Below are 18,970 nucleotides of genomic sequence, written 5' to 3' on the forward strand. Positions count from 1 at the left end.
AAAGACATGACACAAGAGAAAAGTCCTCACATGCAGAACAGCAGAAGCCAAAAACAGAGTATGTATTTTGGGTGTAATGAGAACTTCCCTACCAACCAACTAGGGTGAAAAGGCAGCAGGACTGCTCTGGACTTTATGAGCAAGAAAAGCCTGGTTTCTTTCTCAGGTTTACATAATTTTCTTGACTAAAATGACTTTTTAAAGAACTAAATAAAGTATCTAAATCTAAACAGCCTACTGAAACGCACCATTTTGGAATGAAGTGTGACACCTTAGAGCACAGCAAAGCTCTGCCAGTCTCCAAATCCAACAGCACAATACATTAAAAAAAAAAAAAAACAAAAAAAACCCTATTTCAGAGAATTTTTACATTACTACAAATCACACATTAAATTCTCTCAACTTGCACCTCATGAAACAGCACAGATAGCTGCCATCTAATTGCCAAATATAAAAGCAATCTAACTGATCATAGAAATCACAGAAACTGAAAGTGGTACAACACTGCTGCTACTGTATTTTGTGAATGCTAGATGTTTCCTGGTCTATTCCCAAACTTGAGGAATACCTCTGAATACCTCGAGGATGGCCCTCTTGAACGTAAGAGGTTCTGTCACAGCATAAAAACACATAAAGCCACAAAAATGAACAACGTTCCAATTTGGTTTTTCATTTATGTTAGTCAGACGGATTTATTATCTTCCTGTTTATCTCATCATTCCCCCCATTTGTGAAGGTATAGAAGAAGAAGAATAGCCCTTTTTACTCTTTTTTACTCACCCGCTGGTCCGTTTCCTTTCAACCTCTCCACAGCTCAGGGGAAGTCCTGGGTTGAGTGGCAGAACTCTTTGGACCATTCCTGAAACAAAGCCCTGCCCACACAGACCATTTTTGAAGGACAACTGGAAGGAAACCATCGGTGACAAAACATACAAGTGTTTATAGCACTAGAAGGAGGGCCACAGGTGCCAAAGAGCTGATCCCAAGAAACAAAGAGTTTCCAGGTTATGTTTTAATCAAGAAAACACTCACGCAAATGTCAACGTGTAACAAAACATTCCAAAATTTAGTAGATTACATATTCCAAATCTAGTCTGCTAATACGCAACAGCATTTTTAATATTAACTTAGCCTATCCTCTACTGCCTCACAAAGGCAAAACTGATTTTGGAAGTGAAGAGCTTGCATGATATGCAGGACACATACTCTATGTTCCTTCCATCATTGACATACTTTTGAGCAAAGCTTTTTTCATGCCACCAAATTCCCCAAATTAGTCTCCCATCAACACATATTTTACTATACAATATGACCCCCTTCTCTCCTCTAGCTCTGTACTCATCTGTGTCCTCAGCTGTTCCTTTAAAAGAAAAGGTTTTTTAACCAGCAAGTGAAAAATGTCCGCAGGCATCTTACATTGCTTAATTAAAAAAAAGGAACAAAACCAAAAAGCGCCATCCAGCCAGCTTCTTCTTTTGGAGAACAGCTTTACATTCCTGAGAGTGAATATCTGTTGGAACAAGACCGCCTCTAAGTGTTCCAGGACTTGTCACACATTGTAATCTGGGGACTTCCCCTGCGGTCGTCGCAGTCGAATTTGCAACGTTGAAAATGCTCCCACAGTCACATGAAAGAAGAGCTGCCACAGGTTGCGCAGTTCATACAGGTACATGTTACACAGGCAAATTAACCCAAAAGTCAGGAAGGATTTGGCATTCCTCCAGCCTGTGTAATATACGAACAGGTAACACTGTCAGGAGAAAAAAACGGTATTACTGCACAGAAAACAGCTTCCAATAAAGAAATGCCTCTAGTTATTCATGAATTAGCAGAAAATATCCCACAAACAAGTCAAACTCGAAACATGTAACACCGGTGTTAACTTAGCCCATGCTGAAGTAAAGTGGATGTTCCTGGCAATCTCCAGTCAAAAACATGCTTTTTGTTCTGCTTCAGAAGAAACAAGACCCAGTTTACAACCTCCTCAGAGGAAAGAGTGGGAAAGACATGAAAAATCTCTAAAGGGACACAACTGTCCCACATTCCTTTGTGTTATCTTCACTTTTGCTACTGTTCTGCCTACTTCATTTCCACAAAAAAAGAAAAAAAGAAAAAAGAAAAGAAAAAAAGTTTGCCTCATCTGCATTTCAGCCATTTCCATCTGCCGAAGACAGTTCTTGCTGGGCTGCAAGGAAAATACCAGCATCACTTAGGTTTAATTTTTAATCGAAATTTCTTCCCACAGAGCAAATAATGATGTTCACACCAATATTTAACCAAATTCATCAGATTATCTAAGTATGCTCTTGGTTCTTTATTTGCTGTGTTTTATCTATGCCAGAGAAATTCCACTTCATTCTTTTCATCATTTATGTTCCTCAAAAAATGCCAAAGCATTTCACACTTGCAGCCGAACAATATAATGTACTGGGGTTACTTTATGGAAAACCTACAGACATGAAATGTAAGCACAAAATATCAGACAGGGAAACACAGTGGAAAGTGACTGAAAGATCTCAAAAGGAAAGAGATGCATGAGAACTTATGAAGTGGGAGAAAATCTTGGGTGCAGTGCCTCCATATTAATATATACACTCACATCCTTCCAAAGGAAAGAAATGCTAGATACACTTAAGCTAAGAAACTTGTACTTGAAGTAAACAAAAGTCTCAAGCGATGGAGATTATAACAGATAAGCTACACGAGATCTCTTAATCAACTACCTGGAAAAACATGTCAGCAGACAGATGTATGTATGAATCTACTGTGCAACAGTCTATGATCAATGCATTAAAATACAGAAATTATTTTTATAATGACTGTATCCAAGTAGCTGTGACATTTAGGAAAATGTGTTCTTCTAAAATTCTATGACTCTATGTTGACACTTATGCATGACTGAGAGATGTGTCTCAATTTTAGTGAATTAGGCAAGCACCAGAACACACCTGGTACAAACAGGCTGCTGTTCCAAGAAAAAATGCAATAACATAGCTGAAATCTTCACCTTCATTCTGTGAAAACAAAGCAAAAAGCAATGTTTTACAATGTTTCAATGAAATACCAGATTGCACCTATGGCAGTTCTTCAATGTATGTTAAGACAGCCTTACACAGAGATTTATACAGATTCCTGTATAAGCTAAATCAAAGCTGGCACTGGACATTCTCCAGATGCCTCTGAAAATTTGAGTCTAAATGCTGTTAACTGCCTTTAAAATCAGGTTTGCACAACTCTACTCTCCTGTAGCTTCCAAGAATGGGAAACAAGGTAAAAGAGAAGGACACAAACTGGCCACTAGGGTGTGGTAAAACGCTACACAGAGAACAACGCAGGCCACTCTACATTAATGGCCACAAGAACAAACAAAACAAGTTTATCAGACAGATTATTAGAAAATTTTGTTTTCTTGAAGGAAAAGATGGGAAAAAAATACCTGATATGCGCAGATGTTTCCACTCTGTGTTTAAAAAACAGAAAAAAAAACAGACAAAAATGTGTAGGTCTGTACATAAAGGCCAGGCTGGATGGAGCTGTGAGCAACCTGTCCAGAGGAAGCTGTCCCTGCCTACAGCAGCAGGGTGGAACTAGGTGATCTTAAAGGTTCCTTCCAACCCAAGCCATTCTATGATAAAACTGACCTACAGACATACATAATGCAGCACTCTCCTAAACCATGGGCAAATCTTTGCCTCACAGCACATTTGCTGAAGCACAGTTATAACAGAGTTTGGCTAATGTCCAGGACAAACGCTGGGTCAAAAATCCCACTCATGTTGGGCCAAGAAGGCCCCACAGCATGGGGCACTTTCAGTCCTCTTGCTCAACTCTTGCTGAGACCTCCAAGATTACTGTTTCATTAAGTCTTTACACGTAACTCTGTCAATAACCAGAATAAAGGTTTGGGCAGAGTTCACATAAGCAAATAAACATGGGGGGGTTGAGGTACTTTTTTTGTACATTTTTGTTTGGAAACAAGAAATCACTCGGCAGTTTCCCCTGCATTAAGCCTTTCAGAACACCAAGAACAATAAGTAACCTGAAGTTTACGAAAAATAAACAGAAACACAGGAAGGTTTCTAAAAAAGTATTTTACAAAGTGGCTTTCCAGATCTCTGCATCACAGAACTTTAAAAAAAAAAGAAAAAAAAGGCCAGATTTTCACAGCTCTCCATCATTTCCTCACAAGTGTTTTTTTCATAGTATCTATTAGAGTGTTTCATATCCTCGCATACACTTAGGAAAAAATTTGGTGTTCACATACCCACTACTACCAAAGTATCTACAGAGAACGCTGGTCCTTCCTTCCTCACCTTCTATTACTTCTGTATTTCCCAACATTAACAAACAATGCATCCCTCTCAGAAAGGATACACAGCTTATAAACAATGTAAGTGTCATAAAGATCTGACCTCACAACCACATATTTGTGAAAATAAAGCTGGCAAGACTTACTTCACATAGCAAGCACATTCAGAGATGACAGCACGATTACCACGAAGCACAACTCACATTCAGAGGCATGGTACAATACCTGTAGAAGACTTTCTATGGCATGAAAGCCACGAATTAAATTCAAAGCTCCGCACAAGAGACTGAGTACAAATGAGACAATCCCGGGCAGGGTCACAGGTTCCAGACGTTGGTGAGGAGCTGCAAAAAGACAAAAAGGAAAACTCAGTCAAAGTGGTATATTAAAAAAATATAGTACAATATTAATCTACTTTTTCCAGTCTTCTAGTTCACAGGAGGCTGCTGAAGCAAACCACAAAATGTATTATTTTTTAAGAAAAGGAAACATTTTAAGTTTGAAGGAAAGCATATTTTCCTTCCATTACTGTAAGACCAACTTGTCTCCCTATATTTAGTCTTCAACTCTTGTACATTCAGCAAGACCTCAGTAAGGTCTTGAAAGCTGCTTAAACATGCCAGGAAATCAATGGCAAATGATGCACTTGCTAGTAAAATTTGCCCACAATTAATAGCCAGGTAATAGGTCACATACTTAAGAGCTCCTCTCACAATCTTTGTTTTTTTTTAATACTAATGTATTAGCAGAACTATCAAGACTTATTTAGCTGCTTGCTGAACTGGAACACTCTGAGCCAGAACATATTACTCTCCTCTACCTTTAAAAAGTGCAGCCAGGAAATACTACCATAGGCAGAAACAGAAGAGTTTTGAAACTACAGCACATTACCAACCTTAAAACCTCATACAGGCCAGTGTTCAGAAGGACATTAAAATTAAAACACTCTTTCCTTTGGGCTTATCTTAACATCACAAGCACATAACAGTTGTGTATGTTTGCATTGACTGTCCCTTTCCATAATTAATAACAGAAAGCAAATATGAAGAAGTGATGCAAAACTCTTAGCAACACAGGGAAAACAAAAAGACTGCTGAACCATGCTTAAATCATTCTGTTGGAACCACTCAAGTGTAAAGATGCGAGGAATGAGGTTAATGAGCCGCAGCACTAATAGAGAAAGGGGTGCCAATCCTGGCTGTGCACTCTGCACACAACCAGTTTATGAAGTTGCAGAAACTAAACAAGAAAATGACCAAAGCGGCGTCACACTGATAAGCAGACAGGGCTGTCTGACTACCAGTGTGTGGTAACTTACAGCACAAAACGAGTTCTGCTAGCTCACTTGTGCTACATTCAGTATTTAATAATGAACTTAAAGGACTACTACTAGAAACCACTCTGTTATGGTTACATACAGTACCTGCACACCAAACACTTCTTTAACTCTGACTCCCAACTTTTCTAAATAGTCAATCTCACCTAGAGTGCAGCAAAGACCTAAGGGCTTATGTGACTGCTTTTGCTCCCAAGTCCCCGTGTTTCACTAACTAGTGAATAAAAGCAGCTCTCTGGTGAGTTCTGACAACTCACACACAGCTCTCCATGCTGCTGGAACCAGGAAAACTGGTTTACTGTAAAGCAGCATGTATTAAAGTGCTTAAAATGCCTCTTTGGAACCATGGGGAGGAAAAGTAAACAGTGCTGTCAGTTAAACAAGAGAGACTCTGAAGAAGCGTGAAATTATAATGTTTCCCTCATATTAAAACAAACAAACAAACCTAAAAACTATAAAGGGCATTGCACAGTGCTACTGATGTCCAGAAGCTCTCCCAGGCTTAATAAATCTCAGTTTCACTATCAAAGGAAAAAAAGTCATTTAAGTACAGTAAAATAAAGGCAAAACCATAAGAACGAAGGAGTATTGGATAAGACAGGGCAAAGGCCAGCTGTCCTCAAGTCAGTCCATCAACAGATCTTACAAGATCATAACAGCTGTATCAAAAACTCTCTTCAGCAAGGCAAGGATCAAAGAAACCAGAAATTCTGAACTAAAACTTTGGAGTTTAGATAACTATTTAGGAAATTTACACGACATAAGATACTGCATTACTTGTAAGAACATTTATTTTAAAAAAAAATTTTTAATGGGTACATCATCAGGCAAAAAGGAATTCTGATCCAAGAACTGCTCCTCTGTTGGAAAAAAAAAAAAAAAAAAAAAAAGCTCAGAAAATAGTCCATCTATCTGAACCAAACAGATACCTAAAATTTCACATATCACATTGCCAATTCACATTGTCACCCTGTTTCTAATTCCTGTCAACACCTACATATATGTTTGAAACAAAATCCTACCCATAATCTGCACTTCCTGCTTCTCTGATGCATAGCTTAGCCCTATTACTCACTGCACACAACTTTCAGCACAGGAAAGGACTGCTCTGGTCAACTACTTAGGAGAAAGAGGCTAAAACACTACAGCTGGGATATACACCCAACTCCAGGTAGAAGAAAGTAATAGATAATGGTTTATCAAACCATTACACAACCAAAACACATTAATTTCTACCATGCCATGCAACAACACTTGCGCCTGACTTCCTACCCAACTCATTTATTGTGCTTCACTTATAGCGTAGCATATTTTTAACAGGACAGCATACGTAAAAGTTACACTACACAGAGCACATCTTCTTGTGAGATGCATGAGTTTCTTTAGGGCCAAGTGTCGGGACCTGCATTTTGGTCACAACCCTACAGGTTTGGGGAGGAGTAGCTGGAAAGCTGCCTGATAGAAAGGAACCTTGGTGTCCTGATGGACAGTCAACTGAATATGAGCCAGCAGCGTGCCCAGGGGGCCAAGGCGGCCAGTGGCACCCTGGCTTGTATCAGGAATGGTGTGGTGAGCAGGACTAGGGAAGTCATCCTGCCCCTGTACTCTGCACTTGTGAGGCCTCACCTCAAGCACTGTGTTCAGTTTTGGGCAACTCAGTACAGAAAGGACACTGAGATGCCTTGGAGCAGGTCCAAAGAAGGGCAACAAGGCTTGTGAAGGGCCTGGAGAATATGCCCTATGAGCAGAGACTGAAGGAACTGGGGATGCTCAGTCTGGGGAAAAGGAGGCCGAGGGGAGACCTTATTGCTCTCTTCCAATACCTGAAAGGTGCTTACAGCAAGAGCAGGGTTGGTCTCCTCTCACTGGTGACAGGACAAGGAAAATGGCCTTAAGTTGTGCTAGGGTGAGTTGGGTTGGATATTTGGAAACACTTCTTTACAGAAAGGGTTGTTAAGCACAGGAATAGGTTTTCCCCAGGGAGGTGACTGTGTCACCATCCCTGGACGTATTTAAAAACTGTTTGGATGTGGTGGTAAGGGACATGATTTAGGAGAGGTTTGTTAGTTAGGGTAGTATGGTTAGGTCATGGACTCAATGATCTTTAAGGTCTTTTCTAACCTGAGTGATTCTATGATTTTATGCTGTCCTTAAAGCAAAAGGGAAATTCTGAAGCCCAGTGAACAGACTGTGTAGTAAACATCCAGAGAAGGCTCTTTTCAAGGAGGGAGAGAATTTACAACAATTGTGAAGTATTATGAAGGTGTCCGCAGACGTGCTCAAAAGTCACATTCAAGATGCTATTACTCAGTAGCATCTAAAACTGGAAGAGCTGAAGGAAGAGGAAAGTGCAAACCTTGCATAATGTACAGCTGTTATGGTTTTATGATTGTTATCAGTATTCCACACCATAACATCATGTAATGCACTGGGGGGTTTGACTTCTGATGCTCGAGTCCCAAATGTTTGTCCGACGGAGAAGAACTACATTTCCCCAGGAGGCTTTGCAGTCAGCGAGGAGATATAATTTTGTGCAAGGTCACCTGATGCCTTCTTCTTCGCCCGCTCTTCGCCGTCTGCTTTTCTTCGTTCACTCAACTGGACTGCACTTCTCACCTCAGCACTGTGGTGAGGCCTATCTACCTTTCAGACAGACTCTCTCTCTCTCTTATTGTACTTTGCTAATACTATATTTAGTAAATCATTTCTTCCACCTCAGATTATTGCCATTGTTTTCAATTATTTTGGGGTCCCCTGTTTCCCTTTTCCAGAGGTGCGGATCCACAAATCCCTCTGCCCTGCTGGTCACAGAACTGGGCCAAACCAGCCCAGAAACCACTGACATACAGCCCTTTGATGGCAAGTTTCTACAGCAGTTCAAGAATGAAAACAGATAACTGAACAGAGAGACACAAGGAATTCAGAGGAGGAAGAACGTTAGAAGTAATCAAAAGGGGGAAAAGAACCAGAAGCCAAGACAGAATAAAAGAGGACAACAGAACAGCTTCCACACAGACAATCTGTGGGGAGGTGGGGAAAAGATAAATCAGATGATTATCTGCCACATCATAAGCAGTTTAAATGTACAGCTGACTTTGACGCAAGCAGAATTCTCAATAAATAAATGCTTATTGTTTATAATTCTTCTAGTTACAAACTGATTTGGAGCACTCAAAATAAGAAATCTTAGCATAAGTTTCAGCCCAGTTGAAAACCACATCATGCCATATTTACTTCCTACATCAGGTCAAATGAAGTTTAAAAAAAAATGTTAAAGACTGCTTAAGTGAGTATGACAATACAAAATGACATCACACATAAAGCACTTATTTCAGATAGAACTTCTTTTAGCACAGCACTTAGGAAGTATCTGTGATTGTGAAATTCCAAAGCATCCGCATCCCTCTGGGCAGACATAATCAAAATTGTGATATATCATAGAATGTGGAAAAAAAACAAAACACCAAAGCAATCATCTTGTTAAATGCTCTTTTTCATTTGCTTATTTTCATGTAGATTTTTTCCTTCGATAAGCTGTCCATTGAATAGGCCCATAGCTCTCTATGAACGCCATAAAAAGATGGAACACTTAGGGCTGAGAACAAATATTTAAGCTAAAGCATAAAACTGTCGTGATATAACATGCATTTTATGAATACTGTAGTGAAAAACTTTTTTTTTTTTTTTCTCTGAAGAAAAGAAGAAACATTTTGGGAATGCCCCTACTCTGGAGGCATTCAAGGCCAGGCTGGATGTGGCTCTGGACAGCCCGGTCTGGCGGTTGGTGACCCTGCACATAGCAGCAGCCTGAAACTAGAGGATCACTGTGGTCCTTTCCAACCCAGGCCATTCTATGATTCTATGAAACACTACAATAAAGACAACTCTCTATCTTTGTCATTTAAAGATGCAAATAGAGAAGCTTAAAACTTACCTGCAGATATCTTTCCGGTACCCTTATATTCTGCTGCAGATAAATGTGCAAACCCATTAGCTGAACCAAGTTCTGACAGGGAAATTTGATAAGGCGGCCTCAGTTTGATTTCTGTCTGCATGTCAGCAAGATTCATCTTTGTTGATAAAGAACGCGTGTTGTTATATCTCTGTTTGGTCCTCTGAATGAAATTATCTGTGTAAAATTTGAAAGTTATATCCTGATGGATTTCTGCTTATAAAGCAACCCAAAACCACGCAGTTTTATGCACTACACACTTTTCAAACTTGAATAGATGGTTTGAAATGCCTACATTTTTCTTGGCACGTTCCAATACTATTTCAGTTTTGTGACTAATATATCACGTGCTATTTAATTCTGCAGGAAAAAAAAACGAATCTCTAGAAAGCAAATTACTTTATAATAGTGAATAAACTCAAGACTTTTCACTGCATGATACTGAAATAATTGCTAATACAATGGATTTACTGCTCTTATTCCAGCTTTTCTGCTAAGTTAAACATCCTTAGGAGAAAATTAATTCCTGAATTCAAGTATAAACTTGGGTATGAGTTGTGCCTGCAAAATATGCAGGCAGAGAAAAACAATACCGCATTATACCAACATAAAGACTGTAATAGACCTACATTTGAACACAACAATTAGTAAAATGAAAGCATAAAATAATTTTAAGGAAATCTTTATAGACAAACATTATACAAATATTGTTACTAATAGACCGACTGAACTACAGAGAAATTAACTAGATGGTGCATTTCCTCAATATTAGTTAGACAGATATTGATATATATTACAACTTCCTCTAAAACTGCAGGTTTTTTGCTCTGATGCACTTATAAGAACACTTAAAATAACACACAGCTTACAGTATTAAAGCAACAGATATTAATAGAATCCATAAGAGCTGCAACCAGGTTTATATGCGATTAGTTGTATCTGGAGCTTGCGTGACAGAAGATTAAATGCCTATCATAAGACAAATAAAAACATCTCCTTTCCATGCACTGAATCAGAACTGCTGCATAGCTAAGAGCCAACAAGAAAATGGAATCTTTTACTTGAGAAATTTATGAAGCTCAGTGCCTTCACAGGTTCAGAATGTTAACAAGTACAAAGTCATCAGCTCCATGTATGATTAACTTGGAGAAGCTAAACTCTGATTTGGTCAAACAAGTTACGAGCCAAAATCAACCTGAATGTCTGTATAAAACTCTAGTAGCCCAATTTAAAGCCAAGAGTTGTTTTCTTTCGAACCGATCCTAATGGGAGTTACATCAGACTCCAAATCCACCTGAAGCACAGCTACAAGCTACCTCAGACGTTTCTGTTTTGCGTATATTAAGTTGCACATCTATTTAAATAAGCATTTGAGTCAGTGTGAGAATGAGCATGAAAAGAAATCAGATCCTTACCAAACTCTATAAAACAGTATGGTCTGACAGCAGTATTTGTCTTCATCATATTGTAGGTAGTGATGAATTCTTTCTGAAGCTCATCCAGGAAGCAGAAAGCCAAAACACTGGGATAGTTCTCAGTGCACAACATCATGTAAGTTACTCCCAGAGAACTGATAAAGCTGTAATTGAGACAACAAAACCAGAATTTCAAATGTCTTTCTAGGTAACAGGCAGCTTCGCTAGTTTGATCTCATGCTGCACAATCAGAAAAGCAAAATACTGGGATAACAAAGGAACTAATGCTTAATGAAAAGTCAAACTCTATTCTAGAAGAAAATAAATTCAGTTTCAGTCAATGTTTTTTGCACACGTACACTGTGTGTGTATGTATATATACATATGTACACATCCACTCATCCACGGATTAATACAATCAAGTTTCGGGATTATTATGTAGTTTTTAAATCTGCTGCAGACTAAAAAGAGAAAACAAATAAAAAATAGTTGAAATGCAATGACAAAGGACAAATGTGATTATTTTTATATGAAAAGCAACTTTGAAATTAACAAAAATGCTTCTAGTAAGTCAACAACTTTGAAATTAGGTGTTATAAATTTTGAACTAGGACTTCTACTGAAGTATAACCAGGCTTCAAATCTTTCCACTATTTCTCAATTTGCAACTTTTGATACACAAATACTGCCAAGTACTACTCTTATTAGTGACACGACAAAGGGAATGGCCTCAAGTTGTACCAGGGGAAATTCAGGTTGTATATTAAGAAAAATTTCTTGACCAAACAAGTGGTCAGGTGCCGGAATGGGCTGCCCAAGGAGGTGATGGATCCACCGTCCCTGGAGGTGTTCAAGAAACATTTGGATGTGGTACTAAGGGACATGGAATGCTGGTGGTAGGTGGACAGTTGGACTGCATGAGCTGGGAGGCCTTTTCCAACCTTGGTGATTCTATGATTATTCTGAATAACCATTTCTACTGTTCAAGCATTAACTTTACAGACAAAGGATGCGACGCGTGGAAAAAGATGCTACATTATATGAAAGAGAAGCCTTACTTTATGTTGTACTGTCCAGTTTTCAGAGTACATCTATCAGGAAGCTGAGAAAGTTTCTTTGAGAGCATTTTAAAGTATTTTCTACATTCTTGCACTCCCGTGCTTTGATCATAATCGGTGGATGCAGACAGTGGGAGTCCATCCCTCACACGGACCACAGAGGCAGATAAAATCATAGACATTGCCAGCAGTTAACAACAACCTAAAGCAAAACACAAAATGAACTCAGAAATATACAAGGAGATGAATCAGAACTAAGGTCCAACTGAAAACAAAGGAGTTAATTAAAGGAGTGATTAATCAAACTGTCCAAACTTTGTGTTGGGCTCAAGCTTAAAACAGAATAGGGGGATTATTTGCAGCTACAACTCAGACTGAAGCTGTAAGTGAAAGGACCTATTAGTTCATGTAAATCACAAAGTGGCAGTAAACAGAATGTCCATTTCCAAACCTTTTTTTCTTTTTTTTTTTTTTTTCCTTAAATCAGAATTGCCATAAATCCTCACCCAAAGATACCTATGGAGGGGGATACACTAGTACTCAGCCTTAGCACTGCTGTAATTGCTTTCTTCAAGCTGAGAATTTTATTATTATTTTTTCAAATGAGAGAAAAAAATGACAGCATAAACAACAGCTGGATGGGAAAAGTGTGTGCTATAAGCATACATCAGATAGAAAACATATCCAGGTCTTTATAGCAACAGTGTTGATATGCTTTCATGAAGCTCTTACTGAGTGCTTGCTGAAGTACCTTGACAAATAGAGATGATATCAAATAATAAAAAATATCAAGGAATAAAACAGCAAGGAAGGTAATCCAGCTCTCCCAAATCACAGTAGAATTTCTTAAACATAATGCATCTTCCTTCTTATCTGGTTCTTCATTTTTACATCTGTGAAACACGTCTGTCAGCAACATGGAAACACTGGGCAAGATGAGAAGGTGCTTGCAAAGCCTGTGTGCTTTTCCAGTATTGAATTTTCAAGTGTAACAATTAAAGCTCTGGGGAATCCAGACACTTAAAGAACAAAAAAACTGTGTACTTAAACATTTCCCACACAAAAGGAGTAAAATTGTAGCAGGCAATTAACACTATCAACTGTATAAACACCCATCTTGCAGACAAGTCTTTCAGGAGAGACGACAAGTTTAAAACTTCCAAGTTCTTCAAACCTCACGTTAAATCAAAACATGCAGAAGTTTATCAAGACAAGCTTTATGCAGATTTTTTAAAAGATTACTCTGACAAGTGGGCGAACTGCTAGAATCAATCTGAAGCCAAAAGCAAACACTTCCTTGTCAACTCCTAACACTGCTCTGCTGACTCCTACCATTTGCTACACCTATCACTTCAGAAATTGCAAAAAAAGTGGGTTTTGCCTCCCTCAGATGATGCTACTGAAGTTTCATATAGTCATAAACTGAAACAGAAAACAGATTTCTGAATACAACTGAAATATGCTTTAGTGTGCAATACTGACGTGTTTACAGCACCTTTCAAACCATGACATTACAGTGCTTTACGAGCCGTAGCAGTTCAAGGACTGGATTCTGAAAACCTAGGAATCCAGATTTCCCTCAATTAGCACTGCCTCTTCATAAAAGGAAGTAAATGGAACAGCTGGTTTTCCCCTGAATTCTAATCTCTCCACTTTTCCACTTCACAAAGGTTATAAATAAGGACACTTACTGAGTATTAATCAATACTGAAGTTGTTTGTGTGTACTTACTGCTGAGAAAGACACATGTGCAGATACAAACACAGAAGATTTATTGTAATTTCCAACTTAAGAAGTTCGGCCTCATCAGCAAACTTCAGCCTGTTTTGAGATGCTGCAGGTTAGCTATGCACTGAACTTGGAACAGCAGCAGAAGACACCACTGTCTGTAGTCTACTGAGAGCCTCTGAGCTCTATAAGGTATGCTTGTCATTTCATCATTTCATCACAGAATTCTTCATTGTACAAAGTGCTTTGATAAGGAGGATGTACAAACAAAAAAATAAAAGCAACCAGAAAACAACTTCAGAACTTCCCAGAGTTAATTTAACCTGCAGTTCTATAAATTGTTTCTCTATGTGTGCTTAAATTGATGTATATGCTTCCAGCAGGACAATTCACATGGAAAATAAACAGCTCTTGTATCCTTAACTATACTGCTAGCCATGTGCCCATGGCAGCAGCTCCACAGCATGACAAAACTCCAGAGGAGCTTTAAATTGCAATGGTTCTCACATAATTATCAGCTGGGACCTAATTCTGAAAGGGACTTCTGCAAGCTATTTCAATATGAACATAAGAACTAAAATGGGATAGCAAAGTTTAAAATTCCCCTCTTAACTTACTTGCACAAGATGTAATTTCATGGATCTGCATTTCCACTGATGAAGCCAATAACTCCATTAGCAGCTAAAGTGAAAACAGGAACTTATCTCCATGTCCCATCCTAGGAAAAGGCAGTGAGCATGGTGGCACTGCAGGAGGAGCTCAGAATCCTGTTGCCAGCTCTCGGAAGGAAAAATATTATTCTGTCCACTGAAATGATCTTGATCGTTACAGCTCATCTTGTGCCATCTGATGAGAACAATCAGAAAAAAAAATAATGAATGTATTTACTGGCTAACAACGTTCTTAAGCTCTTTTTGAGGGCACACTGGTTGGAAAGGCCTAAACACACCCAGCAGGATCACACGGGTACTCAAGCAACAGGAATATTAAAACGTTTCACTGCTCCTTACCAGAAACTGAAGAAATCCCATTACTTCAGCCATTTGGGAACAAATACATTGCCAGCTGTACAGTACATTATTAATGCAGAATAACATTGCCTTGTCTGAATCCTACCACACGCTTCACATATTAAATTCAATTAATTCATTATTTCCTCTGATTGGAAAATTCAGGAACGTAGCACAACATGACCACAGCTGTATTTCCAGAGCATTCAGGCTCTCAGTATTCAGTCTAACAAGAGCTGTTCTACACTCAAGGATAAAGAAAGTACCACTAACAACAGAATGTATGCGTGGGCATCATAATGAACCCATTAGAGGTATTCTTTCCATTTAGATGTATATCTTAAATAAACATTTGCATAAATCTAGAACGAAAACAGTTACATTCCTCAGGACTCCTACTTAGAGAAATTAGTCTGTTACAGAAGATAAGCCAACACTGCAACCTGCCAGTTCTCTCCATGCACTATAAAATACACAGGGAAAAAAAACCGTGTTTGTCTTAATATCAACAGTTAATCAGCTTCCACTATCATCATTTTGAAAATCCAACCAGTGAAAAGATCTGTTTTTTTCTCAGCTTCCTGAGCTTGGACCAGCAGCAGAAGCCACAGCTTTCAGCACATTCAGAAAGCTACCTGAAAATGAAGTCAATAAAAGAAATACCACACTGTTGCACAATCACATGTACACACACGTACAGCACCTATACTGTAATACAACATTCAGCCTCACCTGAAAACATTTTTAAAAGTTTATTAAATCTTTGAAAAGAAACAAACGACTTCATGCAGCCCTCAAGACAACAGATTCACAGAAGGCATCAGGCAGTAATGTGACATACAGAGGGGGAGACTGAGAAAACAGCATTAGTGATATGGGAGTGGTTTCAGTACTAAGTTTGTTTTTTTAAACTCATTTTCAAAAGTGCAGATATTACTTCACCATTACTTCAAATTCCATAAATTTTCCTCAAAAAAAAATAAAAATAAAAATAAAAATCATAGAACCATAGAATGGCTTGGGTTGGAAGGGACCCCAAGGACCACCAAGCTCCAATACCCTCCTGTTGCAGGCAGGGCTGCTTACTTTTAATACTAGATAATAATAATCTATGTCCTTCAACCGCACTCACACCACAAATGGTTCATAAACCCACCGCAGGTATGGGGAAACGAGAGGGATGGGGTTTGCTATCCTGTTCTCTGTGAGCCCTGAGGGCAGTGCCAGGTGTTGGGCTCGGGGTAACACAGACGGTTCTTCAAAGGACACGCAGTCAGCTCGTGGGATTGCTTGTCACAGGATGCTGCCGACGCCCAGATGTCAAGCAAATTCAAGAAGCAACTCGAAAAGCTCCCGGAGAAACTACGTGGGTTCTACAAATTAAACCACCGCACCGCTCGGGGAGATTCTGAACCCCGGGGACCAACAGGGAGAGCTCGTTACAGCAACACCCCGCTGCGCTCGCGCCGCTCACACCGCTCCCTGCACGCACCTGCCGGCACGTCTTCACCGAGCTCCGTCCGACGCCGCAAACAGGGCCCGTGCGGGCTCAGGGACGAGCAAAGCCCGGCGCTGAGCAGGAGCGCAGCCCGCCCGTTCCTGCGCCGTTCACCACACGTCGGCCTCCGCCGCTCTGACACGTGGCCCCAGGCCCCAGGCCCGTCCCTTCCGCTGGGCGATGAAAAACGCAACCTGCCTTACTTTTACGCCACATTCAGCCACCATCCCGTTCATTCCTGTTACACAGGCACTCAGCACCGAGCGCCCAGAAATCGGAGCGCGTCGCAATGCTCCCAAGCACCTCGGTATAGCCGTTCCCAGCACAGCGGACAGCAAGGCCTCGGCCCAACCGGACATCCCGTGCACAGTCCAGCACAGTCCCAGACAGGGCCGGCTGGCGGCCGCGGCCCCGTCCCCCCGTTCCCTCCTCCTCGCCCTCCCTCAGGCCTGCAGGCGACGGACGGGCCGCGTCACAACGGCAGCGGGGAGCCTCACCGGAACGGAGCGCGGCGCGCCGGCACCTCAACACAGCCACAGCGGCCGCGGAGCACTGTGGGGGACGGGCCACGTCCACCGGCGCGCCAGCGCCATCACGTGACGCGGAGGCGGCCTCGCCATTGCTCCGCGGGTGGCGCCGGGGGCGGGGCCGGGAGCGTCGCCATGGCGACGCGCAGAGGTTGGGACAGGCCTACCGCTATGGCGGGGCTGCCTGCCTATTCCTTTGGCTCGGGTTCGTTTCAAAATAAAGGAGGCTTTGTAACCGTGCTCTATGGGTTTCGCTGTGTGATAACTTTTTAATTGTTCGACCGGTTTCCACCGAACTCAGTAGAAGTGTGAAGGACTTGGAGTGTGCTTACCTTCACATAGGTGTTCTCCTGTTAGGTGTCAGCTGCCAGACCATAATTTCGCCCATTCCCAGAGAAATCAACAGCGTGCTCTGAATGACAGTAGAAAGATGAAACTTGGTGAATCTCGTTACTAACACCACATAGAGATGTGTACATTAAAGCTCTCTTCACCAATAGTAGAATAAGAAAGGACAGACTGCAGCAGGGTTTGTTGTGACAGGGCATGGGGAAACGCTTTCAACCAAAAGGAGGGCAGGTGATTGGATATCAGGCAGTTTTTCATGATAAGGGTGGTGAGGCATTGGCACAGGTTGCCCACAGGGGGGTGGATGCCCTGTTCCCAGGGATGTCCAAGGTCAGGCTGCACAGGGCTTTGAGCACCTGATGGAGATGGAGGTGTCCCTGTTCACAGCAGGCAGGTTGGGCCAGATGGCCTTTAAAGGTCCATTCCAACTCAATTCTATGGTTCTATGATTCTGTGCATAATTTTCTCCCTATTTCTCATCGTTACCGGTTCCCTGTCATATCCCACAGTTTTATTCTGTCAGCTCAGCTCTCAAAGGCAAGCAGTCCATTTCCTTGCTAACACCTTCAATTTCTTTGATTTTTACTCATTCTGTACAAGTGCTTGCTGCACCATGTAGTGCTGGCTGTGTGCTTTATGCTCTGGTCACACTCAGCATCTCAGCAGCAAGGTGACCAGGAGAACAGCACCAAAATGCTTCAGCACTTTCCAAATCCAAGACTGCCTTCTCTAAGTATCACCTCCTGCTATAAAAAGACACCCTGGGAACCCCAAGTGCCAGCATAGCAATGGCACAGCCTTGAGACAGTGCCTGGCAGTGGTAAGATGGCTCCCGAGCCACCCCTTGAGCTAATGAGTGTTGTGGCCTGCCAGGAAGAAACACTGTCCCTGTTGCCTTTTGTAGAGCTGAGCATGGAACATCTCAATCCTGACCTGATGACAGTGTACGTTAGAAAGATAGTGTGCTAATCTCAATAATTTCCAGAGCGCCCTTATCCTGTACAAACAGAATGCACAGCATTACAGGCTGCTATGCAATTTAACAGTGTGCGATAGCAACTACATAACGCTGAGAAGTAGTGATTACTTAATTAGAGGCTGCCTAAAGGTCTGTGATAAGTGCACACGTGTGTCATTTTAATTTTTCTCATTCTTGTGAGCTGTTTATCTTTCAGCCCTAAAATTCTCCTGACCATTTGTAAATGTTTTGCAGGCAAGAAGATAAGCGTTTTGCATTTATATAAACAGAACTTCAAAAATTACATACGGGTCTATTAGTTAAAACTCACACATCCCTAGGGGAAAAAAGAAAAAGAAAAAAAAAGGTAATATTCTTTATTTTTAGGCGAGCATGGCCCTGGGAGCTTAACAAACTGCACAAGGTCATTGAGGGAGGCAGAAGTTACAGCTCCAGCACTCCCAGCTCTTATGGTGAACTTAGATCGTACCCGTTATTCAAGAATATGCATAGCTAATGAGCCAGATACATTTAAAATATCTTTTTTTCTCGTCCCATTGGTTCCCCTAAGACAGCGAAGCAGTAAAACATTGTTAGAGGAGCACCACACAGGGAATAAATTAGGGAAAGCTGCAGCAACAGATAAAAGTGAGATTTGTAAATCCCACCAGTGCAAAGGCAAATCAAGGGAAGGAATGTAGACGTTTGGAAAGGAGGAGAGAGAAAGAGATCAGGAGGAGTGCACAGGTGGGTATGGACAGCCAGAAGTCGAAGAGGACTGGTGCCAAATACGGTGCATGGGTACAGCAAAATGAAACCATTCAACTGCTG

The 18,970-nt window shown here is 40.9% G+C and overlaps 1 protein-coding gene across 1 annotated transcript; it reads right to left on the bottom strand.

Moving 5' to 3' along the window:
- Positions 1-1,549: 1,549 nt before the first annotated feature.
- SEC22A (SEC22 homolog A, vesicle trafficking protein) lies at positions 1,550-12,252 on the bottom strand (the record flags this gene model as incomplete). Its single annotated transcript, XM_079539116.1, has 6 exons — positions 1,550-1,750; positions 2,949-3,014; positions 4,535-4,653; positions 9,580-9,774; positions 11,013-11,176; positions 12,071-12,252. The coding sequence occupies 6 exons, from the start codon at positions 12,250-12,252 to the stop codon at positions 1,550-1,552; spliced, it is 927 nt and encodes a 308-aa protein (XP_079395242.1).
- Between the last annotated feature and the right edge of the window lie 6,718 nt (positions 12,253-18,970).

This window comes from Tetrao urogallus, assembly GCF_951394365.1.
Source record: "Tetrao urogallus genome assembly, chromosome: 8".
Taxonomy (NCBI): domain Eukaryota; kingdom Metazoa; phylum Chordata; class Aves; order Galliformes; family Phasianidae; genus Tetrao; species Tetrao urogallus.